The following is a 26,207-nucleotide window of genomic DNA, read 5'->3' on the forward strand; positions in this document are numbered from 1 at the left end:
TCTCCAGGGTTGCTTTGTACATGCTCCAGGAATTACACATTGTTCACAATGCACGTTGCATTCCAATGATTGTGCGCTATGTTGCTGGCGTCGTCTTCAAGATGATGGATATTTGAGTGAAAAATTTTACCCTCATACCAGCTATTGCAACAGCAAACTATAAACTCCAAACTCCACTATCAAAGCATTAACTTTCAATTTCAATGGTGGTCAATTAATGCTCCCTCTCAACCATCTCGACTCTCAGAATTTCCTATTTCAATTCTCCGTACGTTTTCCCATATTTATTTCATAGCCCCTTTATTAATTATTAAACTAGCGTAATCCTTGAAATCTGGGAACTTCAGTTGATGCGCCAAACGGCAGAAGCCACTCGGATATCCTCAACATCATCAACAAAAGGGCAAATCCGTGCAGCGATTCCCCTTTAGGTTGCCAAGAGCCCTTGAAACCGAGAGTGCTTTTGTTTATTGGAAACACCCGGTAGCTTTTTTTCTTCTTCCCCTTTTAATCCTCTCTTTTTCGATTCGCTTTTCCTTCCGGTGTTCCGTTGAACGTCGACAACCAAGCGACGTAACCCCTGAAGGCTTTTGTTCTCGATTGTGCGGACTTCACAGTATATACATCCCGCCTCCACTACTATAGATGAAAACTCCAATCTAACCCCATACTCACCCCATCACCCTCCCAACAACCCACCCCCCGTAACGAACGAGGCTGATTTTCCTCGAGTATTCCATCCTCCTTTTTCCATTCTATTTTTTACCCTTCCCTCTGTTAACGAACGAACAGTTTTTCTATTCTCAACCCACCATTCACTCACTCATCCCCATCCTCACCCCCTGTCCTTATCCACCTCCTCGATTAATACTTTTTTTTCATCACTTTGCACTTCTCACCCCTTACCACCCGCTTGCCTATGTGAATTTTTTTTTCACCTATTTTGCCTCTGATTCGCTTAGCCCCGTCGACCCAGGAGTTGTTTGGTGCCTCCGACAGCATCCGCCATTCCTCCAACTTTTGTCCCTTTCGACAATCAAAAGCCGATATCGCTGGTGTTGTGAAACCTATGGTGCGCTCGTGCACTATAACTGCTCACTTTTTTTTTATCTTTATATTCGCCTTCTTTTTTACGTTCAGAGTTCAATTGTTCACTGTACCGTCAGCGAGACTTTTGTTTACATTCCTTTATTCGTGAGCGAGTTGAAAAAATACGAGATTTCGCCAGATTCGAGGCAATAAACAACGTTGTAAAAAAAAAGACTGTGGAGTTTGCGAAAATCAGTTTTATCGATTATTCTCCGGCAATCTCAAACTCCGAATCACTCAAGTTGAGTCAGTAATTTTGTTGATTTTTTTAAAAAGATGGATGGGAGAAAAATATTGAATTCCCACGAAATTCCATTAAATCATCCGCCCGATCGAATCGAATTATGGACTTGCCTGCACTGACCTCCCACTGTTTTTATCTCTGCTCCTCTCATTTTTATTTCCCCTTTGGTCCACTCTTTTCGCGGTATTTTCCCTTGTTTTTTAACTTTCTCGTCCATTAGATTCGTCGATCGTTTCGTTTCGCCACCCCTCTCCCTGCACTGTCACCCCTAAAACTTTTTAATCCCAGAAACGAGCAGAACCGATGCTATTCTGTATCTGCTCCGAGCCCCAACATCACCCCGAAAACGCTTCATGTTTATGTTTTTTTGCAAAAACCCTTTCAACTTGTTATTTCCTTCAATTCTCTTTTTTGTAAATATCTATGTTACTCGCTTTACCACTCAGTGGGTTCAGTCCCACTAGTTCTGATTGAATATTGGGGATTAAAGACTCATATTACTACACAATTTAAAAAATTAACAGCTGAAAAAATGCCAAATAAGCGAAACTGACAAAAGGAGAATAAAAATCGAGTACAGCATATTCTCAAAGTTAACATCTTTTAGTTTATAAAAATCATCAGGTATATTTACAGAAAGTAATTTGAATACTTCATCAAACTTTAGGAAGACGAATTGCTGTCAGCTTGCCAAGAATATCAAGACAGTTTTCAAGACGTTAATTCTCTATTGAGTCAAATAAAACAACACCCCCAAATCCTAACGTCACACAACGCGGTCATCCCCCTGCTCTTTCCTCGACGACCGCAAGTATTTGTTCACCGAGAATTTACTACAAGTGCTAGCCAACTCCTCCTGAATCTCCCCGAAGCTCTTATTTTTCGTTTCCGGTATATAATACAAAATGAAGACAAACGCGACAAAACAAGATCCCCCAAAGAAGAAATAAACGTAATGCTCTCCAAAGGCATCACCAATAATCTGATAGAGCTTGGAGACAACAAATCCAAGAACACCATCTGAAATCGTGATTGCAGCGCCAGCAACACTCTTGGCAGAAGTTGGGAATAATTCGCCGATGAGGGCATTGGGCAGAGTCCCAATTCCCACTTGATAAGCAACAACAAATAGTATCACGAGGATAACCGGTAACAGATTAACAGCAGTCAAGTCTATCTTCTTTGAATTAAGTAGAAGATAAACCGAAAGAATGATTAGTGTCGCTGAGCAAAAGAAGGCGGACAAAATGAGAAGAGTTCTCCTCCCAGCCTTCTCCACAGTCATTGTAGATACAGTTCCAGAGACAAGTCCAACAGTAAACACAATGATAGTAGCATAATCCGCATCTATACCAATATTGGCAGCGTCGAAGAACTTGGACAAGTACTGCATTGTGGTGAAGTTTCCACTGAGTTGTTGCGTAATGATCAGTCCCAAAACCATGGCAAAGGCCTTTCTATTGTTGTAAGACAGCAGTCTCCGGATCTTCTTCCTCGATCCTTCAGAATTCACGCGGTCATCATCGATATTTCTAACAATAATCGTCAACTCCTGTCTCGCCTCTTCGGTATTGCATCCCTTGAAGTACATAATCGCCCTAATAGCCTCCCGCTCTCGATTCTTCATGGCAAGGTAGTACGGGCTCTCCGGGAAGAATACGAACGACGCGACGAAGACGATCGCAATAGACAAAAGAACAACTCCAAGTGTTCTGTACGACACAAATGGTCCCACACTACAGGTGATTAGCGATCCCGTGAAGACATTCACAGCAATTAGAGTGCCCAATGCGCCTCGTATGTTGGTGTCCGCAACTTCAGACACGTACATCGGATTAGTCGTATAGGACATCCCAACTCCAACTCCCAATACAACCCGGGAAATATAAAGCCAAACAACAGTGTCAGCGAAGATGACGATTAACCAGCCAACTATGAAGAAAATGCTCGAGCTAAGCAGACATTTTTTACGGCCAAACAAGTCCGCTAGACAAGCACCCAAGAAGGAGCCTACCATCGACGTTATCACAGCTATTGATACGATCCAAGAACCTTCATCGCTAGTTATCTGTAATGGAACGTCTTTGTTCTTCTCGAGACGCGTCAGCATCGTCGTTGTCCAACCGTACACTGTACCAACTGCTACCATTGATAATGTCGCTGAAATTTGGAAAAACGAATTTTGGAAAACCTGATGGCTCAATTCATTGCAGCTCACCGCATTGTAATTTCAAATTTCAGACTAACCACAGATAGACGCCAGCCACTGTCTCCATTGAGTGTGCCCTCTTTTTGGAAACAGCATGTGGATTTGGACGTTTGGTTGTTCCTCGGATTCATCCATCTTCAACAAAACAGATCACAATTGGCACAAAGTTTTTTCATTGTGTCATATTGATGATTGCATGATGAATTGTTATTAAATGGTATGAAGAGGATCATGGATTAGTGCTGTTAATTGGAATCGACAAAATCAAGCTAGTGAAATGATGACACTATATTCTAATGAACAAAAAAAGGAAGAGGAGGGGGGTTAAAGTACTGCGCAAGCGCAACACTCAGAAAACCACGCGGATACGTAACCTAAAAATAACGATTCTAATGATGTCTAGAATATTTATATTCCATGAGTGAAAAGACCGGGCAAATACAGTAGCACAACCAAGGAGAAAGCGATGTTTGATTTTGTTCTCACCATTTCACCAAATTTGTCATAATCAACACCAAAAATCGATCGCGATCGAGAGAAGCGCGCGCTTTCTGCCCCACTGACTGCAACCGTTAAACACGACTCAAGGAATACGTATGACCACGCGATCGATAGAACAGAAATGGCACTATGTGTCTAGAGTAATCAACCTAGGTCGCTTCTTTTTTATTTCCCTTTTCTAGCACTTCTGGGATATTGAAACGCGTTGAAAGCGTCGCGCAAGCGCATCATTACTGTAAAGACCTTTGAACAGTTGCATTTGTATTTATAACTGTTCCTTTTGGTGTTCGCGTATCTGCTTTCATGGTCAACATCGACGAGAGGAAGCCATTGGTGATGATGATTTTAAAAAATTATTGCGAAAAAGACGCGAGACCTTGGTACTCGAGAATTCAAGGGCTTGCTCATTTTCCGTGACGATTTCGATTTTTCTTTCATTTTTTATTCATATACGTTCGAAGGAGTATTATCATACGACAAGTATCAGAATTCAGTCTTTATCTTAATATAGAATGGAAGAAATGAGATAACCTCGAGCTGGAATCAGCTACAGAGATGAAATGGTCTAAATAAATTTTATCTAGTCTGAGAAAAATTAGTGGCATGATCACCGAAGAATTGGTGTAAAAAAATAATCAACTTCCTTACTTTCCAAATTCATTGATCCAAATATATTATTCCCAATGTGATTACTGTTGCGCGATGATGTAATTGGGAAAACATTAGGTTTAAACATAATAGAAGCGCGTCGGCTCGACTCAATTCGAGTAATTGAGTTGATTTATGTAATTTATACTCCGTCAATGGAGGGATAAATCGGCACTTGATACGCGCGGATAACAAACTTTGCGCGTGAGGATTATTCACAAAGATTTGAGAGATTTTTCCTGGAACGTTAGATATCGCGGGAGGAAAATGACGATGTAATGGCAATGGCTTTCCTTATCTTTCGGCGTAGTTTAGTCGGTCTAATACAGAACTCGCGCGTATCTTGGGCGTTTAAAAGGAACGTTTAAGTGAAGTCGAGGATGACAGTGGATTACCATTATTCATTACCATATTTATGGTGATGGAAGCCATGGCAATAAGTGTTTTACCTTTTTTTTTCAAAATTAAAGGCTTATCTTTGAAGGTGTACTTTGCCTAATGAGTTCATTCAAATTTATTGAAATGGCTGGTTTGCATTCAATTTCTGTGTATTATATTCACTTTCAGATTATTTGAAAAATATCCGCGTGTGCTGAGAAAATAAAATTCTTTTCTCGCGTATATTTACGAACCACAAGAAAATATATTTGGCATTTTTGCATGCCTTATGGAAGTATTTATACAGATTTACTGAGGGAAAGTGAATGTGTTTGGTGAAGGATTTTATTTCTGAGTGTGTGCATTGGGAATTTGTAAATAAAGCATGTGTCATCCTCGACCTAGTCCAAGAAAATTTCTAGTGTGATAATACACCGATCGCGGAAGAAAACAAGTCATGACAACAGAGGAAAAACTGTGAACACGTGTTTTTGTCCGCTCAAACGCTGACCACTACGGTCAGTCAATGATCAGTCAATGATCAGTCAGTGATCAGTCAGTAATAAATCAGTAAATAACCAATGGCCTTACCTTAATGTTAAAAATCCAAAGACTTGCGTTCACTACTGACTTCTCGGTAAGACAAACTGACAACTGAAGATCACCACTCAATGCATCGAGTTACTCAAGTTCCCGCACATTTCACTCATCCCCCAACTTATCATTAATCGACTTGTCGTCGTCGATTAATGAGCCGCGTTAAACACGTTTTGTACGTAATGGAATTGCCCCCAATCTTGTTTAATTATAATTACGCACTCGTGGCACGTACCGACAATCAGCGGTGAGCGGAAGATGTCTTTAAAAAAAAAAGAAAAAACAGATATTGAAGCGAAATTCACTCGAATCCCGTTTCAATCGACTGGAGAAATATTTTCTCAGTTGAATTGATGCAATACGAATTGTATTGTTCGGAGAAATCGATTGTTGACTCAATTTGATAAATCCGTGTTACGTTTTCATTCCTCTAAAATGTAATTTCTCATTTTTGTGCCCTCTTTTATATTTTTTTTCTACCGGTTGAGAACGAAACGGACGACACGAGACGAATGAACAAAAAATTCTTCATTGCAAAAGGTAATTTTCCGCGGAATCAATCCACTCGATCTCATTAAAGCCCTTTCTCGTTTTATTTTCCCCGCAATTCTCGCAGCTCCCCATAAACATTGTCGATTCACTTGTTCTCTATCACTAACAGAGCGCACTAAATATAAAACAAAGAACATTACTGGTATTTTCATCATAGAACAACCCCCCGGGATAAATAATCCAACAATTTTTTTCTCTCCTCATCGTAAAGCCGCGGAACAGCAACGACTTGATAGTCCTACATTCACATTTTTACGGTCAGTTCAGAGAAGGTATAACGTGTACTTACATAAAAATCCGCTGGCACCATATGAACATCGTAAAACCACTGGGTGGTAATGGAAAATGGCTCTGGACTAACCCTCGGTTGCAGTCCCAGGATCAGGGAGATTTTTCCACCGTGTTTTTTTTTACCTCCTGAAACATTTCAACGGTTTCAGTTTCATATCTCCATTTTTTATCCCCGTTATGTAACCCCCACAGTGATTTCTTGATGGCGAGTGCCAGAAGCTTGCAAAAAGGGTCAATCATGGTAATGTGATAATTATTCAACATAAATTCAGTTGACGGCGAATAAAAAATCAGAGTCCAAATGATAAGAGGTGAAATAAAAATTATTCATAGATATCTTGAAAAAAAATCATGTAACTAGAGTTTGCCATCACACCATTAGCGGATACTCTATTTTTTATGAAATTTCAATTGAAAGTAATTAGATGCTCATTATTAACAGTGAGATAGTAAACGAACAATGCCATGTGGATGAATAAAACTGATAATGGCCGAACAATACAAACCCAAAACAAAGGGCACTTTGCAAAAAGACCATTAATTGGAAATTCATCAATCTACCCATAATTCCCCAAATTTTCATATTGAATTCAGTTAATTAATGATTGGCATTAATCCATCCGATTCCTAACAAAAACAAAAGGCAAATCCGAAACATTATAAAGATGCCCCACCGCAACCACAGAAAATGATCGTCCCAGCCCTCAACCCCCATGAATCATCAATTAAAATCATCATTCACTTCTCTCTCTAACCAATAATAAAGAGTAAGATCATACCGAGTAACAGCAAGGTCGTTTGTGACCATCAGTGCATATCAACTACTCGGATCCCGCCTTTTCCGTTACAGAGGGAGACAAAGACTAGTCCATCCCCCACCAAAACTTCTTCTCACACACATAAAACACTATTTTACACTCTCCCCAACCCTTTTACGATTAGAAACTCAATAATCACAACTCACAAACCACCAACAATCACCTGTTAATCACTTTTTTTCCCTCCGATCGACAAAAATTTTTTAAAAAACCAAACGACACTCTCACCGCGGCAAGACTCCATCTTGCCTTCACTGACGCACTGACTCCGGAGTCAAATCACGATTTGAATTCATCGCTTCGCGCGGTAGTTCCAAATAATTTTCACACAATATGTGGGATTAGAAGTTTTTGAAGATGAAAATTAATTCCAAAAATCCACCGAGGGAGATAAATCGGGTGATTAAAGGATAAATCGCGAAGATTGAAACGAAAATAATTGCAGACTGAGTGTCTATTAAATTTACTAAATCATCACGGTTTTATGACATTCGCGGATATTTGTGGTGAATGCTGATGACAGAGAATGAGAAAGAATGAGGAAGAATGAAAATATCTACCAGTACGTTATGAAGTTTCGAATGTCGTAATTAAAAATTATGGGTTGAAGGTTGGAGGAGGAAATGAGTAATTATGGAAATGATTTGGGAAATGATTGTGGAGATGAAGACGAGTGTCAGGGAGCGATTGGCCGGAAGCTTGTGAAATTGCGGATCTGATGCCAGCAGTATGCCAGTGTTCTTGGCAGGTCGATGTTGTTCGTACCGACGGTCCGTCCGTAGCCGTCCTGACGATGCCTACGATGTGTGTTACTGCACATGGCCGTGAAGAAAGACAGGCCATCACATCGCTCCACACACACCCAACCATTTTCACCGGTAAAAATCACCTCAACATAGCTGTAAACATTGTTTTACCCATCAACAAGTCCTTAAGTATTGTTTGATCCTTTTATTTTGACCCGGGTTCGCCTATCGCTTGAAAGAATTGCGAGTTGTAATTGTCGTGTGCGTGTATTTCGATCATGACTGAACTCAGTCCTCTGAATTTTTTTTTTTCTGAAATTCGGGGGATTTTTGCATGGGAGAGAGAACTATGGGCCCATTATCAGAGTTGAGTCATGAATTTTTCAAATTTATCTTTTGAGTGTTTCGCCTTTTTTTCACCGGTTCTCGAATTTTTCATTTACCTTTCGGGCGGCTTGCACGATTTTTTTATGTGCCGCGAACTCAGTGCCTCAAGGACATCGTGACGAACCCGTCAGTCATAAATATCATGTTGTCACAATAAAAATAAGGTCGTGGGTTTTTTAGGTTTGTCAAGTGAATTTTTTTCAGGGGATGACGTAAAGAGCTAGGATTACAGGATTTTTATCATTTCAAGGGATTCATAATTGTTTATGGTTTTTTCTTTGTTATTGATTAATTCGATGTTCAGTAATAACGGAATGGAATTTTTTGGATACTATTTTTGAGCCTCTCTTGTCTCGGAGAGTTGTCAGAAGAATTATCTGCCCCTCTGGGTCCAAAGTCATTTATTAAGAGCACAAAATATGAAATGGGGATGAAATCCAATTTTTTAAACAGTTGATGTTCGTTTTTTAGTGAAGAACGCCTTGCCTGATACTTCTCGCCAAAAAATCGTGATAAAATGTGATTTTTTTTTGTTTAATTCTCGGATTCGGTGATAGGCACAAATTATCATACATCACATCCACCATGACTACCTCATCGGAAGACGTACTGATGCAAGTTGGCCAGGTTCGTTATAAAAAAGGCGATGGAACTCTTTACGTAATGAACGAGAGAATTGCGTGGATGATGGATAACAGGGACACCGTATCAGTCAGCCACAAATATGCGGATATAAAGAGTGAGTCTCACCCATTAAAAACAACAACAAAAAATTCCAAAGTGGATATTAATTAATTTCATTTGTAGTTCAAAAAATTTCACCCGATGGTAAATCAAAAATTCAACTTCAACTCGTGCTCCACGATGGCACGTCTTCTACATTTCATTTTGTCAATAAGAGTGGGCAGGAGGCACAGGTCAAAGACAGAGATGACGTCAAAGAGCTACTGCAGCAATTGCTGCCGAAATTCAAGAGAAAAGTCAATAAGGAAATTGAGGAGAAGAAAAAGTAATCAGCCTTCATTGACATTAATTTGTAATTAAGAGAAATTACTCAGTTATTGTATTCAATTTCCAGATTATTGACAGATAATCCGACACTCATGCAACTTTATCGTGATCTTGTACCTACTCAAGTCGTAACCACTGAGGAATTTTGGAATCTCCATGCACCAGAGTACACAACAAAGGCTCGAGAACGACAGGAGATTGGAGTCAATAGTGCCTTTCTCGTGAGTAGAATTCAAAAAATCCATGACCATATTTTTATTTTCCCCATAAAACCCAATGATTCCCTTTTGAAAAAAAATGTATCCCCTTCCAGGCTGAAATAAAACCAGTGACAGACGGTTGCAACGGTTTAAAATACAACCTCACAGTCGACATAATGGACTGCATATTCAAAACGTATCCAGCAGTGAAGAAAAAGCACCAGGAGAACGTGCTAACGGATAAGATATCAGAATCCGACTTCTGGACAAAATTTTTTCAATCTCACTACTTTCACCGTGACCGAATAAATGCAGGGACCAAAGATCTCTTCACCGAGTGTGCCAAAATAGACGATCAGGAGTTGAAAAAGGATATTCAGACAGGCATAAACGATCCACTACTCGATATAACGTCTTTTGAGGATACAACGATAGACGAGTGCTACGGTAGTGGTTCGGGGAAGATGGATAAATCTTCAGGTAACATTGTCCACCAGAGTATGATAAAACGATTCAATCAGCACAGTATCATGGTGATGAAAGCCAGCACTGCCAAACAAACGACAGAGAAGAAGAATGACACAACACCTCAGGTGAATGGGTCAGCCTCGACTGGGAATCCATCGAGAAATAGTGGGACTGACGGGGAACCAAAGACTAAGAAACTTAGGATACAGGAGAAACTCGTTTACGATGACTTGGACTCGAGCAAGGACAACAATATTGTCTCGTCAGCACCGCTAAATTTAACCCACGTAGATAGATATTTGCATGGGCCCGTGCCTGGCACTGGTACCATCGAAGCAACCACCGAGGAATTGCAGACAACATTGAGTCAGCTGAAACGAGAGGCTCATTCTTGGCTCAATGGCAACAGCTTACCCCGACAGACTAGTCTAGTGAGTCCTGCTGCTGCTGTCTCTGCCCTCGGCGAGCTCACACCTGGAGGAGCACTCATGAAGGGCTTCAGGGAGGATAATGTTGGACAATTGATACCACTGGAGCTGGAGAAAGAACTGCGCAGTGTGTACGTCTGCACGTGCGAACTACTGAGACACTTCTGGAGGAGCTTCCCACCGACCACACCCCAGCTCGAGGAGAAGGCCGTCAGAATGCACGAGGCACTGCGCAGATTTCACACAGCTAGACTGAAAAAATTTGAAGATCATCTTCAACGGGATTATTCAGCCATCAGCCAGCATCTTACTACTCACCTGAATCAACTACTCAACACAGCATACCGCAAATTCGCTGTGTGGCAGCAGAGGAAAATGCAGATGAGGTAGCCGTGGTCCAACGACTCTGAGTCATTAATCACGTAACGATTATTGAGAGGGCAATGCTTTTGTCTTGTTACCGAGAGTAGGTACCCTGTGGGGTGGTACGTTCCCTGTAAGCCAAAGTGGAGTCAAATCACACCCTTCAATGGCATATCGATTGTTTATTTATTTACTGGGAGATAGCAGGAGGATTAACGAGTATTTCGTAATTTTGTATGTGAATTTTCTGGTAGCAATTTGTTGAAAATTCTCAGTCAAACCGTTCATCTCCTCTTTGGGAGGGGGGGCTTAAGTCTGATGAATAATTGTCAATCTGATTTTTCCATTATTTCGCTCGTTTTTGTGAGGCATAGAGAGGTCTTTTGGCGCTGCGATGAACTCAGTGTCTTATGTATTGATTATTATTCATTATTAGTTCATAAGGGAGACTTAAACGTCGAAAATCAAAATTTGGGCACGTTTGAAGCTCCTAGTGATCCTAGAGGTAATTTTTGAATTTTTCGAATGTTTGAGTGCTAATTGGTGATGATGATTTTTCTCAATGCCTAATTTAGTTTGTAAAACGATTACTATTTTATTATTGCGATGATTTTCATTATTATTATTGATTAATTAATTATTGAAATATATTCTTACCATATTGAACATTCAGATTGAGGATTATTTATTTTCATTGAATTGGCGATTAATTCCCTGGAAGGAGGAGGAGAGGATTTGTGATTCGTTGCGGGACATGATTTTGCGGAGAATGCCATTTCCACGAGAATAATTCGTGAAATGAGCCAGTGCATTCAAAGTTGTCTCCTGCTTTTCAACGTTTCACTACTGATTCAACCGGAATGTGATGGGGGATTGAGGTCTTTGGGAAGTGCTCAGGGTCAGATGGGACGGATCGAGAGGCTCTGGAAATTTGCAGAGACACGTGGATGCATGTACGAGGGAATAATAATAACCGCTTTCGAGAGAGGCGGTACCCTTTGTTGGTGCCCTCGGGCGTTTCAGGTACTTGCATCTTTTTTTTTCTCCTTTCTCCTGAATTTTAAGAGGGGAAAGAAGCATCACCTTTGATCTCATGAAAGGGGAAATCCAATTCACGATAACTCTGCATACAATTCTTTCACTGCGGCAGAAATTTCTGGCACTCGATTCAGATGAACGCAATCTTATCAAATGCTGATTTTTTATTTTTTTTTGTGGAATATATATCCTAACGTGTGACGCAATTTTGGTGATAAATTTTTCTTCGTTTCTTTCTGAGAAGAAAAAATGGTGAATAAAATTATGAATGAAAATTGCTGCGTCTCTCTTTGGAGACCTGCGCAGTGGTCTGCCGGTCTAATCGTGGAGGAAAGAGAGGGAGATTCTAAACCACTTTCCCCTTCATCCGCTCCATTGTTCAAAAAATCCCGCCTCCACTCCCCCCCAGATCGATAGATGTCGCTGCGACCAATTGTTGCCCTGCTCAAAATGGCAGCCTGTAATGGGCACTCGGAGGGCAACGTTGCTCTCGTCATTAAAAGTTGTGGCAAAATCCTTATAGTCTCAATTGAAATTTCCATCATTCTCGTTGAATCCGCGGCTCCCTTTGGAAACCTCGCGTCAGTATCATCAAATTCCTTCTAAAAAAAAAGTAAACAACAGTGTCATGTGTGACAACTTTCCTACGTGACTTATTCTGGAACGTGTGTGGATCCTCAAAGGGTTGTGGCTATATCAGTGTTAATCAGTTTCAGTGTTATTCAGTGTCTGATCATCCCCTGAGAGCCTCCAATTTAGTGATCTGTCCCAGTGGCCTTCCCAGGACATCTGAATATCCTCGACATTTGAGCGCACGACAGGACGCCTGTCCTCTCCTACAGGTACCTAAAACCTTGCAAATGTCCTCATAACCCTCCGAACCCCGCAAAAACCGCCCCATCCCTCTCCAAAAGCCCCTCAATCCCCTCGAATTCGCTTTAAGCACGACTGCGACACGAAAAATACTCCGAGAACTCGATTAAAAGAAAAACTACCCCCTATGCATCCACCACGACTCCTCACCAGAGACAAAGAAAATGTCACCACCCCCCTAACCACCCCATTTCCCCTGACCGCGGGATAACCCACCTGTCATCAGGTAGGGCTAAGCTCGTCCCTCAACACTCAGGTGATGGATCCAGTGGGTCCATGGTACACCTCATACAATCGTTTACCCCCAAGCACCGGCACATTCCCCGGTGGCTCAACCCCAGACTTCCTCCCCCATCAACCTCCCACAACCTCAACCCCCTTAATCCTCCAGTCCCATCCCCCCTCCACTCTGGCTGGTCAACCGACCTTCAACCCAAGTGGCTTTCTGACACCACCATCAGTCAGCTACGACGTGTTTTCCCCCTTATTCCACCCATCGAATCCCAAACAGTCCCACTATGCCCACCGACAAATGCTGCCTCAGCCTGGAGGCAAAGCCACTTCCCCAGAGCCCGAAGCCACCATCAGGGATTACAACGGCCCCCAGACGAATTTCTTTGAGAATCAGGCTGGATCAGGTCTCACCTGGAACAACCAGAATAATCAGTTGCCCAGCCCCTTCGGGATTCTCCCCCACGAGAGTGTCACATCATCACCAGGTCCTGGGGTCGTCAAGTCAACTACCTACGAGAATAATTTCCATAGTCCCTTCAATCCAGCAGCTCCTCTCAACAGTCTGAATCCCATCCAGCCCAATGCCTTTAAGAGTGCTAATTTCGATGGTAAAAAGGCACGAGAGCCATCGCCAAGTGTTAAATCCGGGGTAAACCAGGTTCCATCGTCCTCAGGGACTCCAGTGGCAGGCCCATTCTTTCAACAAATTCCCACAACCTTCGGTAACGATGACACAAGTCTTGGGAATCCAGGGGGCATCGGAACTCCAGGAAATTATCAACCTGTTGCTCCCACGAGTAAAGTACAACCATCCCTACACACCCAACAATCGTGCATCGTCTCTGCTCAAACGACCCCCTCGGGGAAGGATTACAGGCTCCAGGGAGCACTGAGAACTCCAACTACGATATTCCAAGGTGCTAGTGCTCAAGAGAAGCCCAGGGTATTCGGCTCAAGCCCTGCGAAGACTGGCAACGGCAGTGTCCCGACTAAAGCTCAATCCAAGGTCTATCCTGATATGATGACCTCGGAATTACGTAGAGATCCGATAATGGAAAGCAGTCAGTCCTCCCCGATTAGCTTCTCTATGATAGACACTAGGGGCATAAATTACAACGCGACGACGACCCCAACGAGCGCTCCGAAGCTCCAGAGCCAACGTACACCTCCAAATCCTGGGATTCAGCCCCAGCACCAGCAATTTCACGTTCTGAATCAACAGACACCAGGACAAACACCTTACAGGCATTACCCAGGCTCCCAGGTGGAGTCCGAATACCATCACCCTAGATCGAAGTCAGCGGCTTCGACGGATTCAGCTTATTCCTCGAATACCTCGCAAAATGGTCCTGATTGTGGTGTAGTTGTGCCCAGGAGGCCCAGTCCTCTTCAGGCGCACTCCCAGGCGAGTCCCCTAGGTCACGTACCCAGTCCTGCTTATCCCATGTACAACAGTCCCATGGCATCAATGTCATCACCTTCTCCACTGCAACATGATACTGGAAATCAGTGCTCAAGTGCTAGTTACAAAGGAAATCAGCAAGTTACACCACCAGCTCCCCTGGACGTCTCTGTTCCCAGACCGGCGTCCCAGGGTCAGGTGGGCTATCCCTCAGTGATAACTAGGGCCTTGGCACCTGGGGACAATAACAATTTTGCCGGGGATAACAGGTATGACCGGCAGGAATTCGGGCAGAAACAAATTTGCTGGGATAATAACGACAGGCAGAGAAAATTCTCGGGTTATTCTGGGGAAATAAATCCTGTGGGGCAGGCTCAGAGAAGTGCAACGTACTTCGAGGGAGGTGCTCCTAATCGCGTGCCCCTGCAGGATCTGAGCAGCTGCAGGGACCCAATGAATGGAAAACCCCTTGCTCAGGCGTCGTGTCAGGTGCCGCAATCTCTACAGCAGCCTCCAGACGTTCAGAAGGAGGTGGAGGATCGCAGGAAAGTAGATCCCTCCAAGAAGCGTAGAAGCTTCAATAAGGCCCAACCATCCCTCAGCGAACTCCCTCCAGCCCCCATGACTGATTATCTCAATAGAGTACCCCCGCCGGCTCATCACAACTCCAATCAACAAAATCAGAATGGATATTATGACTTTGAGAGGTGGAATCTACCCCCAAACGCTCCGAAAGTGTTTGCTGCTACCTCTGGAGCATTCGCAGGTCAACCAGGCCTTCATTCAGGAAATTTCACAGGGGGACATCAGCAAGGAATCGTTGGGCACCATCCAACAACCGGTATGTCCTATTTTCCAGGGTTTCATCTTACCTCTGGAGCACATGGAAATCATCACCCTGAATTTCAATCTGGTGTCGATATGCCATCAATTCCCTTTGAGAATTCCAACAGCACTCATAACTCTGGCTATCAAGATTATCGTGAGGATCAGCCCAAGGTGATAGTTCCCAATATCGAGGAGGAGTTGGGCTTTCTCCAGCAGAATGAGATAGCCCAGCAACAGGCGAATCAGCTGTCCAGGGAGTTGAAGGCCAACAGTAAGGATCCCAACTCTGGTTTCATGACGAGTTACCTGAAGTTTCTTCAAGGAGAACGAGAGCCATCACCCCCGCCAGCTATGAGAGGAGGGAGAAAAGCAACCTGGAGTAGGTCGAGGCCATACGTTCCACCTGAGTTGAACAGATCGTGTGAGGCTAATGGACAGATGGATCCAAAGATGCAAAATTCAGGGAAGGAGCCAGCGACGATTGATTATGCCAATGATCCCAGGTATTTTCCACTGCCTAAGGAGAGAAAGAAACCCTACATCGATTCCAGTGATGATGGGATTGAAAGTGAGGATGACTTTCCATTCACGCTGAAGAGTGAGAAGAAGAAGGGACCTGTGGAGAATTCCCTGGTGAAGACTGAACTGCCCAGGCCGAAGAAGGGAAGGCCGATAAAGCCAGGGGGTCCTACTGACAGGAAAAGGAAGGCTGCTGCGCTTGCTGCTGCCCAGGCTGCTGCTGATGCAGCTGCGGGAAAGCCCCCCAAGGAGGTGAAGGAACCCAAGGAGCCTAAGAAGGAGCCTCTGCCACCCCGGAGGGAGACCTCCAAGAGAAAGGCAAAGGATCAGATTTCTAGTAAACAACTGCAGGAACACTCTGATGGTGATGAACAAGGTGACTCAGACTCTGATCCTGCATGGACGCCTGCAGCTAAACTCGGGCCTGGGGATGAGGATAAAAAAAAGAAGCGAGGGAGACCTGTTATTAGCAAACGCGCGAAAAATCTTCTCGATGCTGATGATTATTCCTCGGTGGAAGTGGTTGGGAAGAGGGGGAGAAAGAAGAACGAGAACAAGAATTCCATGGCCAAGGTATCGTGTAAAATCGATGAGAAGCTGTTGGCATCCGTCACGGACGAGGATATCGATATTTCTCCGTTCAAGGTACGTTGGATTTTGTGGAGTATTCGGGATTTGGGCTTCAGGTGGTTTTGGAGTCACTGGAGACATTATTTTAGTCATTTGTCATTTTGTTTCATCATTTAATCATGCTTTTTCAATTCTATTTGCAAGCAGCGATACCCCGAGGAAGTAGACAATGGGGTAAACATTATCATCTTATTACTAACACCTGGAAGGATATTCAAGTAACTTTTGCGGTTTGCTACGATTTTGGAGAGATATTTCTACGTAGTCATTATCCTTTCTGTAAATAATTAGAAATTAATGGAATTTAGAGCTTTGAAAGTAAAAAATACTTGGATATTTTTCAATCGCATGATTTTTAGGAACAGAAGGCAAGTAAAGTGAAAATCGTCGTTTAATTTCAGTCTGGAGAATTCGTGGTGATGAAGGCTGAGTTGAACGAGGAGTATCCAGCGTTGTGGAGAATAGATGGAAAGACATTACTCCAAAAATACGAGCCCTTTGCCTCCAACGGTAAAACCTTGTATAGAAACATATCGACTTACTCTGGTTGGGCGCCCCAGAATCGGCACATTTACCAGCAAGTGCCAGTTAAATTCTGGCAGCACAGCAAAATGGAAACTATTGTGGAATTCCTCAGGGACGAAATGCTCCTAGACGACTCTGAGTACGTGGAGAGGCGTGTTAAAGAGTATGAGAAATACCAGGACCATTTCGAGGTTTACATACAGACACTGATATCTCAAGCACTTGACTCAAACTTCCTCACTGAGATATTCCAAGAACAAGATGATTATTTCTTATCGAATGTTAAGACGGTCGATGATATGACGGAGGAGAGGAAACGTCTGCTGTTATCGACAACCAAGTGGGGGGAAACTGTTATCAGTGCTATCTCCACGTGGCCGTGTCTCAATATTCTCAAGGATATACCCAGTGCCGAGTACAGAGGAAAACAGTGTAATGGGTGTCAACTGAGTAAAGTATTTGCTAGAGTTTTGCTTTATGGACAGCCTTACAACGCCACCACCCTGGAGGGATCCCCTCCGGATTTAAAAGTGCCTCAGGAAAAGGTTATTATATGTATTATTTTTTGGAGCTTTTATGACAGTTATTTGTGTTTCCTTCGCGTGTCATTATTTTTTTATTTTTATTTTTTGCAGGACTTTCTGCTGTGCAGAGTTTGTCAGACTAAAGTGGGACTCTTCAATAAAGTTGCCCATCAAAAATACCTAATGTTCCTTGAGTGTGCCAGGAGAGTAGCTGACAAAAGACTGGCAGATCAGAATAAAGACACTACTATTATTCTCAATGAATTACTCGCTGACGAGGTCTGGCTGAATCAGGTGAGAAATCAACTTGAATTAATCAATAATTAATTATCCATAAATAATTATGTACAGTGTGGGACCAATGATTATTTCTTAATTGCAGTTATTCAAGGAAGTTCGAACGATTTGGGCCGAAATCGACAACATCGAGCATCAAGTTCGGATAAAAGAGAATGCAAAAACGAACAGAGAGCGTGAAATTGATTGTGAAACGCATTGCAATGACGTTCCCTCAGGTACTGACGCTAAAACACTCATTGAAGGTCTCACCAAGGACTCACTTATGACAGACTCTGGTGTGAGTGTTTCGTAGTAAAAATCCAGTGACAATTAATCAACAAGAAATGTAATTATTCTGATGAATATGCGAGTGATAAAAAAAAATCTGAAAGACGATTGATGCATGCTGAAGGGGGGGGGGGTGAATTGTAAACATTAGACAATAGTATTTCTAACATTGATTAGAATTTGCAGAAGAATTTAGAAAGAATATGTATGATATTTACTCCGGGTCACTATTCTAGGATAATATTCAGGAGAGACGTGTCTTTTGCCATTCGAGTTTAATTTAATTGTAATTATCAGGAAGAGACGGAATCATTGGTGTGAATAGATTACAGTTTATGATTATTCTATAGTTGATACCTAAGGAATGAAAATTTTATGTCCTTTGAAACGGGCAAGTGATAAGAGCGAATGGTTAATGTAATATACATACGAGTTATGCATCAGTTAACGAATAAGTAGAGATTTCATTATTTTATTCAGTTCTGAAGGGATGGAATTTCCGTCAATTCTCTGTGATTTTTTCCACTCATTCAATGAAACCTGTTGCTCAGGATAATTGAATCATTTCATTTTTTTTTCTCTTCAGGACTGAATTCAATAATCAGGATACATAATTTTTTTTTTCTTCATAATCTGGTGCAATAAAGATTCTGGATTCATTTTTTACTACTTTTTTAAAATTTGGGTTTTTGATTGAATTTCAATTGTAAACGTCACCGATTTCGTTGTTTTTTAGAGCACAAATTTTGTTAAAGCACAAGTTTAGGATATACAAATGCGCAGGTTATTTATAAAATATCATGAGGACTTGTGAGTTTGCAGAGAGAAATTGTGCGAACATTCGTCCCTATTCCCCATAGTTCGCTAATTGTTTATAAAACAATGAGAATTTTTTTCAATTGAACTTTTAAAAAGCGTATGAACGTGTAGATCGTGGTATTATTTGAGCAGTTAGCTGCAGATTACTGGGGATTTTCCACAATATTTTTCAGTCAGAAAATCAATTATTCGTACAAGTTTCACAATCTTCCATTTGATTATTTTGTTCATAATCCACATTTCAGTGAATCCCTATTATTTGGTGGAAAAAATAATTATGTTTTTATTTTTTTTAAACACTTTTGATCGGCACTACCCATGTATTGAAGCTTTCGCGCGGAGAGTGATAACATTGTACATTGATACCCCTGGGTTTTTATTTTTTATCGTAGATCTCTAGTTTGTACCCCACGATTTAATTCTTTGTCTCATTGAGGTGAAAATAATAAAAATTAATAACAATTTTGTCTAAAGAGTTAACTGGGGAATTGTATTTTTCGACGATGTATGAGATTATATTTGTAAAGTGTAAAGTATATTGAAGAGAATTTTCTTTTGAGAATTCTAGGAAGCATGAGTGAGTGAAGTACATACTAAAATTACCATTTTTTAAATTCCCTTTTTTAAAGACTTTATCGGAGCTTGAATTTTATAAATGCGGGCATTTGGATGACATCACATTTATTATTTTGAAAATGAAACTATAAAGCAATTGCCAATATTTTTTATGTGTTGAAGTGAATTAATCGAATTTGGAGAATCAGTGATTTAAAAAAAGTCCAAAACCACTTGTAATAATCATTTTTATCTGGATTTATCACTTCATCGCTGATTTTATTCGTCTCCTTAGATTTATGTTTTCGTTTCGTTTGTAAGATACGTGCCATGCAATAGATGATATCGGATATAATCGATCGTTCAGGGGAATTAATTGAATTTTTTCCAAATCAATGAAAAAGGAGCACGTCATAGCATGCAATGAACTCCATCATCAAAACAATCGAATTAGCCAGAAGCATTGAAGCAATAACCGATATTTTGTTAAAATCCCAGTGAATTCACAATTTTTAACGGAGAAAATTTAATTCCGAATGAAATTGTAAACTTGTGAGACACTGTCACCAGTATTTTCTTCGTTTACAGTTTGGTAACACTTTGTTGAACGATATCGTCTAACTATAAATACATGAATAACTGTAGACCTTTAAACTACTGGCATAATTTATGTTTTTATTAATAATTTTTGAATAAAAAAAATCACAGAAAATGCCACATAATTTCTCCTTTCACCGTTTTCCCCGCAATCCTAACAATTATTGTGTATCTTATCCCATTCTATATTCTTTACATTCTTCCAATAGCCGAAGATGCTTTCCGGATAATCAACTATCAATTATGGAACACAATTAAAAAATTCTAGCTAGTTTCGTAATTTTTCACAAATTAAAACTTGACGTCACGTATTTTTTCGTGATTTTTTTTCGCTGTGTCGGCCCCGCTCATGGAAAAATTATTATTCTCGATGATCTATTTTCCAAAGGTGAAAATAACTAGAGACTAGGTGTACAGTGTGTAGAATGTGTAACAAATTTGAAAAATTCACGTGACCCGCGGGTCAACCGGAAAACGTGTGGCGGCGCATGCGTCGGAGGGTCGCATGGAGGTCCTCACCCTCCCCGTTGTGCCGCTGCCGCTGCCATTCCAGTTCGCGTTTGTTGCCCGTGAAGGATGCCTTCTGCCAACCCTAAACTAGAAAAACAGGCCTCTACGGAGGCCGCCGACCCAATACGCCAAGCCATAACCGTTATCGAGCACAAGATAAGGAATTTGGAGAAGCGTAAGGTGAGTAAAAGTCGTGAAAACCCCGGCAAATGCCTCTGGTACATCTCTTTCCGGCTTTTTCCATCCATTCATCTGTCAATCGGCTCCTAACCGTGATCGTCCGCCATGTTCCTCCATCGGTGGCACCATGTGCTCGGCCCCTCGAATTTTCCAATTATTCACTGATCGTACTCGATAATTCCACGCCTAAACTCACTACTATCTCACCTCAACACTTAATATCCTCGATTATCATTTTCATTATTTTCCCATTTTATTCCTTCGTCTCCTCATCTCGTATTTTAGGACAACGTCGAGGCGTCCCAACGGACACCACGACGTAAATTTCGTGTCATGGCGGTTCCTGAATCCCATATTTCTACCCAGAGAAATTATTCTCACACGTCCCATGTACCTAGAATTCTCTCGGTACTTCAATTTTTCATTCGCCCCTAAAATAAATCCTCAAATATTTATCGACAGTTTGTGCTACGCAGTAAGTCCTTCACAGACCTCTAGTGCATGTGAAAAAAAACTGGGAATTAAAATTCAGAGAGAAATTAGTCATTTGATGGTGAACTTGACGTCCATCCCATAAAATTCTGGATAATAGATATCATTCTAGTAAATCCCGGAATAAAACCGTTTTGCACCTGACTAGATTTATCTCGAACTGGCAATAATCCCTGGATTTCACTCTCTTCATGCTTTTGTCCTCCTGGAATCTATCCCGAATTTTTTTCCTACCTTCATCTATAAATTGTTCCGTGTACCTGACGTTTAATGTTTTTAAAGTATTGATAATGTGTTTTTATGAGCTTCTGGCGATATGTTTTCTATTGTTCTTTTGTCCTGCAATGCTTTTCAATTTTTCCTCTGTTTTCACCCACGACATTTGAAAAATTGGCCATATTGTTAATTAACAAGATAACACCGAATACAATTTACAATATATAATTTATTACGGATCACTTCTAGTCATTCATTTGATGACTGTATTTGCTGCACTTTTGTTCTCTTTTTTTAACTTTTACAATTGATGTTTCTCTTTCGATAACAACATTATGAGCGCATGTTGCTATTGATTGTGTCGGTGCGATAGAAACAATGGTTTACCCTGAGTTTCATGCGATTGTCTCTTCTTGGAAGACGCGATTAGTCATCGAAGTTCAATTGTGCGAACGTGTTTTTTTTTAGTAGAAGCAATAGAATATGGACGAGGGGAATTCGATTTGAGTGTGGGACATTGGCTGACGCTCTTTTTGGGATTGCAGGGTAAACTAGAGGGGTACAGGGATCTCCAGAAAAGTGGTAGGGAACTTGACAAGGATCAGAAAACAGCTGTCGCTAAGTATGATGAAGTTCTACAGACACTGGACATCACAAAGGATTTGTACAAGGCGATCGTGGGAATTGCAAATGACTCGGCTAAACAGCAGAAGAAACTCGCGAGGAAGGAGGCTCTGGAGAGGACGCAGCAGGATATCGCCAAGGTCAGTGATGAATTCCATTATAATTGTAGTTAGTTAATCGGGAAATAAGCTGATCATTTGAGATAATCCCATGGAATCCCCTCGAATCCGAAAAGACATTGATTTGAATTAATGACATTAAATCGATGGAACAATGATTCGAGAGAGAAAGGAGGTTCACCTTTGCCGCGTGTGTGATCGACGTGTCTCCCACGCCTTCTCCAAGTGAATACAATAATCAGAACAGAATAAAAGTTATGCCACCAATATCACTCTCTATAGGACTCTAGCAGTCGGCTATTTAATGAAAAAATTTGGTATCGGAAAAAAATGACTTTCTTCCTTCCAAAATACAAGATCTGGCCCCCGTGTCTGCTGGAAAAAACAAATCCTTTGTGTATTTTTCCCGGATTTCGAGGGAGGGCATTCATTAGTAAAAATGCTGAATAAATTCGACAGGTTCGAGAAGTTCTTCTCATCCAGGATATCCTGAACAACATGGGTACGGATATAGCCCGTGAGGACTTTCTCTCTGGTAGTAACGGTGCGTCAAAACTCTCCGAGGAAGACCTAAAGTCCATGGACGAGCTTTATAACGAGATAACAGCGAAACGTCATCCAGACAGCCCTGATACCACCCATACCCCGTTTCCCCAGCAACTGCAGAAAGCAGCGGAGCACTACATCGCTATAATCGAGGGTAAACAGAGAGAGGTAGCGGGTACGACGTATCTGAAGCTGAAGGAAATCATCACATCAGTCAATCAGTGTGGTTATTTCGATCAGGCACAAGTGCAAGAAACTGAAACGACGATTGAAGTGATAGCTGATGCTGTCACTGAGATTCGAGTCAATGACGCACCAGAGACGACTGAGGACTACACAACAGGCGATGCACACATTCCACCCCCAGAATCAATGATTCCAATGCCCAATTTTCCTGTTCAAGTGACACCAGTGCCAGTTGTATCAGCACCAGGACCAATTCCAGTTGTACCCCAGGCTATTCCACCTCATCCTGCACCTGTTGATACGAATTATTACGCAAATGCTGGGGCTTTTGTACCACCACAGAATCAAACACAACCACCAACCCAGTCACAACCTCCTCGCATAAACGACGTCATCGGTGGAACACCCAATTTCTTTTTTCTTCAGGAGTCTGAGCTCGATGGACCTGAGGGTAGCACTCAGCCCATAGTACCACACATTCCACCAGTCAATGCACCCATACCAACCCAGACATTCACCAATCAGAGCTTTGGGGGTGCACCTGTTCAAGTGACACAGCAAGTTATTTACCCTCATCCACCCCAGGAGATGAGTCACATTCCTGGATTTGCCAATCCAAATCCACCACCACCTATACCCATGCCACCGTCACATCAGGGAAATCTTCAGTACAGTCCACAGCATCCAGCTGGATATCAGGGACAGGGAATGCAGGGCTATGAGGGCGTTGTAGAGGTTGAGGCACAAATTTCCGTCGAGGATAAGGGTGATCAGCGTCAGGACGATCCATCGATTGTCACGACGGATGTTGATCGGCCCAATGAATCGGTCGACTGGTGCCAGATGACTGATAACACTCCGATTAATGAGTGGAACTCAGCGGATGCCGATCAGCAGCAATCAGGTCAGCAAGATTCACAGAGTGGTCAGCAGGCGTGGGGCGAGCAGCGAAGTGGTTACCGGGGTCGTGGGGGAAGGCGGGGCAATTCCAATGGGTACAATGGCAGGGGAAGAGGCTCTAGTGGTGGTTATCAGCAGAATGGGCGAGGAACTGGTCAAGGTAAGATTTTCATCTGGAGATTTATGAAGTAATGCCATTATAAATCGAATTTATACAAACGTTGATTCGAATTTAGTAGAATTGACGTAAGAAAGGTTCGAAGATCAAAGATATTCACATTTGCCGCGTGCCAAGTTTGTTGTTTATGACTTTCACGCCTTCTCCAAGTGGATACACGTGTTTTAAGGAATATTTCAGGATCGAATATCGATATCAGATTGATTTCCTTGAGAGATTTGAAGCATTTCAACTCTTGTAATTCTAGCCAACTACTATCGACACGAGAACAACTACCAAAATGGCTATCAACGGAATTACCACAACGACGGTAGCACGGGTGGTTACAATGGTGGATTCAAGCGCGGAGGTGGTGGTAATTCTGGTAGTGGTGGCACTGGTGGCTCTCGAGGTGGACCAAGGACTGGAGAACGCACTGGAATGGATCGAGGACGTGGGGGACAATTTCGTGGTCAGAGGGGAGGCTCTCGTGGAGGATACACACCGCGCAGCAATAAACCGCAGGCGCAACAATAACTTTCACCGATGCAACGAGTAATGAGTTAACGCAAACGTCTAAATACAAGCAAAAAGAAAAAGGCAAACAAAAAATACACACACTGTCGTAATTGTACCACCGTCAGACCTCAGTTGATTCGTTTGAACCGAAAATTTTGACAAGTCCATTTTTCCGTTCTTGTTGTGTATTATTGCGCGCAACATTATCAAGTATTATCAACATTTTTCTCAATATTCGATTTTAAAATTCGGTAGGGACTTTAGAATTTTGATTTGAACGAATTGCTGAATTCAATGAATGAACGAGTTATGCTCTCTTTCATCGTTTGATAGGTGAACAAAGTGATGACACGATAGTGATAACAAAAAAAAAAATAATAAAAATACGGCAACAATTGCTGGTGAAAGAAATGGGGATTGGCTGCATTCAGCAATGTTGAAGCATAAGGAAGAATTATTGATGTAACACCACGCAAGTATTATTGTGTTGTGACAGAAGGCAGTTTTCACAGGGCAACAACAGCTAATCAACAAAGATTAGGGAAAAAAATGAAACAAATTAATAATTTTATTATATTAAAAAATCTAAAAAAAACGATACAAAGTGAATGAAGATGATACGCATTTCAAAAAAAGGAAAAAAATGTAAAAAAAGAGAAAATATATATAAAAAAAATGAGGACATAGACACACGTGCGCACATTAAACTTTTCATTGGAAACGTATTAATGTACATTGATTTAACAAATGTGGTTGGGGGTGTAGGCACACGTGCGATTATTCCAAACGTGACGTATTGACTCCGGAGAATATTTATTTCTTATTAATTCAGTGGGGAAGTTTTGTTGTTCAATTAAATTTGTTGAGTCGAACACGTGAAAATATCGAATTTCCTTTCCTCACTGAATTCAATGAGTCATTAATCATTGATAACGATTCATTAAAGAACATGAATAATTTAAAAAACAACTGACAAGTTTTCCTAAGAATTATGTCACTCATTGAAACAAATATTCCCAGGTCTTGAGTGTTATTTTTTTTCCAGTTGTGCGTAGGAATATTCGTACCACCTGATTTTTGTTTATTCAGAGAGCATTATTTTTTTTATCTTGAATGAAATCGCAAACAAAAAAAGACACGTGAAATACGAAGAACATGAAACCCGCGGCGTATTAGAATGTAAGTCGAGTAAAATGTACAATTTACCATGGAGGAAGTAGTTTGAATGCGCCAAGCTCGTAAATAAAAATTAAATTACAAAACAGAGTGTAAAAAAAATCGTACTCATCGCCGTTACATGATGAAAGGCGAGGACATGACAAGAGACTATGTGAAATATGTACCGTATTGTATTTCGTTTGTACATTTTGTGTTTAACAACCACTCCCTTGTTCTTTCCCTCCCTGTTCTCTCTTTTATTATTGATTCGTTGCGTTTGAACCGTTTTTACGAATTACCTATGTATCTTCCAAAAAAAAATCAACTACAGATTCTCCCCCCTGCTATTAGCCTACTATCACGCTCGGTGTGAAAAAAACATGTTCGCTTAGTTCTTTAAGATGTTCTCAAGAAAAAAAATGAAGAAAAACGTTTAAATAAATAACAAATTGCCAGCATTTCTGTGGTTTTCAATTATTTATTGCTGAGGAGTAATGATAATAACAAATATCCACAACTTTTACGCATTATTTTAGAAAACTATTTTCTCTGCGCTTGT

The 26,207-nt window shown here is 41.4% G+C and overlaps 4 protein-coding genes across 8 annotated transcripts; 3 read left to right on the forward strand and 1 right to left on the reverse strand.

The window, feature by feature from the left end:
• Positions 1–1,935: 1,935 nt before the first annotated feature.
• LOC105269903 (facilitated trehalose transporter Tret1) lies at positions 1,936–7,727 on the reverse strand. 3 transcript variants are annotated; one of them, XM_011310499.1, is made up of 4 exons: positions 7,289–7,727; positions 6,508–6,635; positions 3,581–3,677; positions 1,936–3,493 (listed from the first exon to the last, which is right to left on the reverse strand). In XM_011310499.1, the coding sequence occupies exons 2-4, from the start codon at positions 6,526–6,528 to the stop codon at positions 2,100–2,102; spliced, it is 1,512 nt and encodes a 503-aa protein (XP_011308801.1). In that variant the 5' UTR covers positions 6,529–6,635; positions 7,289–7,727; the 3' UTR covers positions 1,936–2,099. The 3 variants fall into 3 exon arrangements, with proteins under 3 accessions (XP_011308801.1, XP_011308803.1, XP_011308802.1); XM_011310501.1 differs by lacking the exons at positions 6,508–6,635; positions 7,289–7,727 and adding an exon at positions 5,661–5,759; XM_011310500.1 differs by lacking the exons at positions 6,508–6,635; positions 7,289–7,727 and adding an exon at positions 4,029–4,260.
• On the forward strand, positions 5,023–11,586 carry Tfb1 (transcription factor B1). Of its 2 annotated transcripts, none has more exons than XM_011310497.1 (6): positions 5,023–5,706; positions 7,938–8,205; positions 9,018–9,199; positions 9,268–9,469; positions 9,539–9,692; positions 9,785–11,586. In XM_011310497.1, the coding sequence occupies exons 3-6, from the start codon at positions 9,046–9,048 to the stop codon at positions 10,955–10,957; spliced, it is 1,683 nt and encodes a 560-aa protein (XP_011308799.1). In that variant the 5' UTR covers positions 5,023–5,706; positions 7,938–8,205; positions 9,018–9,045; the 3' UTR covers positions 10,958–11,586. The 2 variants fall into 2 exon arrangements, with proteins under 2 accessions (XP_011308799.1, XP_011308800.1); XM_011310498.1 differs by lacking the exon at positions 5,023–5,706 and adding an exon at positions 6,146–6,206.
• An 840-nt stretch (positions 11,587–12,426) lies between these two features.
• LOC105269905 (uncharacterized) lies at positions 12,427–18,744 on the forward strand. Of its 2 annotated transcripts, XM_011310502.1 has the most exons (5): positions 12,427–16,469; positions 16,602–16,628; positions 16,856–17,524; positions 17,615–17,797; positions 17,886–18,744. In XM_011310502.1, the coding sequence occupies exons 1-5, from the start codon at positions 13,101–13,103 to the stop codon at positions 18,093–18,095; spliced, it is 4,458 nt and encodes a 1,485-aa protein (XP_011308804.1). In that variant the 5' UTR covers positions 12,427–13,100; the 3' UTR covers positions 18,096–18,744. The 2 variants fall into 2 exon arrangements, with proteins under 2 accessions (XP_011308804.1, XP_011308805.1); XM_011310503.1 differs by lacking the exon at positions 16,602–16,628.
• Positions 18,745–20,571: 1,827 nt separating this feature from the next.
• Capr (Caprin) lies at positions 20,572–26,106 on the forward strand. Its single transcript, XM_011310505.1, has 4 exons — positions 20,572–20,731; positions 21,985–22,203; positions 22,642–23,974; positions 24,240–26,106. Exons 1-4 carry the CDS (start codon positions 20,618–20,620, stop codon positions 24,506–24,508), a joined length of 1,935 nt encoding a protein of 644 aa, XP_011308807.1. The 5' UTR covers positions 20,572–20,617; the 3' UTR covers positions 24,509–26,106.
• Positions 26,107–26,207: the final 101 nt, after the last annotated feature.

The sequence above is a fragment of the Fopius arisanus genome, unplaced genomic scaffold (assembly GCF_000806365.1).
Source record: "Fopius arisanus strain USDA-PBARC FA_bdor unplaced genomic scaffold, ASM80636v1 scaffold00076, whole genome shotgun sequence".
NCBI classification, from domain to species: Eukaryota; Metazoa; Arthropoda; class Insecta; order Hymenoptera; family Braconidae; genus Fopius; species Fopius arisanus.

What these genes read in the sequence shown, in the direction of transcription:
- LOC105269903 (XM_011310499.1), bottom strand. Translation starts at nt 6,528, where the DNA reads ATGGTGCCAGCGGATTTTTAT. An exon ending in TGGTGCCAGCGGATTTTTAT is followed by an intron (nt 3,678 to 6,507) that starts GTAAGTACACGT and finishes GTTTTGTTGAAG; the next exon opens with ATGGATGAATCCGAGGAACA. An exon ending in GTGGCTGGCGTCTATCTGTG is followed by an intron (nt 3,494 to 3,580) that starts GTTAGTCTGAAA and finishes TCCAAATTTCAG; the next exon opens with CGACATTATCAATGGTAGCA.
- Tfb1 (XM_011310497.1), top strand. Translation starts at nt 9,046, where the DNA reads ATGACTACCTCATCGGAAGACGTACTGATGCAAGTTGGCCAGGTTCGT. An exon ending in CAAATATGCGGATATAAAGA is followed by an intron (nt 9,200 to 9,267) that starts GTGAGTCTCACC and finishes TTTCATTTGTAG; the next exon opens with TTCAAAAAATTTCACCCGAT. An exon ending in GAGTCAATAGTGCCTTTCTC is followed by an intron (nt 9,693 to 9,784) that starts GTGAGTAGAATT and finishes ATCCCCTTCCAG; the next exon opens with GCTGAAATAAAACCAGTGAC.
- LOC105269905 (XM_011310502.1), top strand. Translation starts at nt 13,101, where the DNA reads ATGGATCCAGTGGGTCCATGGTACACCTCATACAATCGTTTACCCCCA. An exon ending in CCGAGGAAGTAGACAATGGG is followed by an intron (nt 16,629 to 16,855) that starts GTAAACATTATC and finishes GTTTAATTTCAG; the next exon opens with TCTGGAGAATTCGTGGTGAT. An exon ending in ACGAGGTCTGGCTGAATCAG is followed by an intron (nt 17,798 to 17,885) that starts GTGAGAAATCAA and finishes TCTTAATTGCAG; the next exon opens with TTATTCAAGGAAGTTCGAAC.
- Capr (XM_011310505.1), top strand. Translation starts at nt 20,618, where the DNA reads ATGCCTTCTGCCAACCCTAAACTAGAAAAACAGGCCTCTACGGAGGCC. An exon ending in GGAATTTGGAGAAGCGTAAG is followed by an intron (nt 20,732 to 21,984) that starts GTGAGTAAAAGT and finishes TTGGGATTGCAG; the next exon opens with GGTAAACTAGAGGGGTACAG. An exon ending in CGCAGCAGGATATCGCCAAG is followed by an intron (nt 22,204 to 22,641) that starts GTCAGTGATGAA and finishes TAAATTCGACAG; the next exon opens with GTTCGAGAAGTTCTTCTCAT.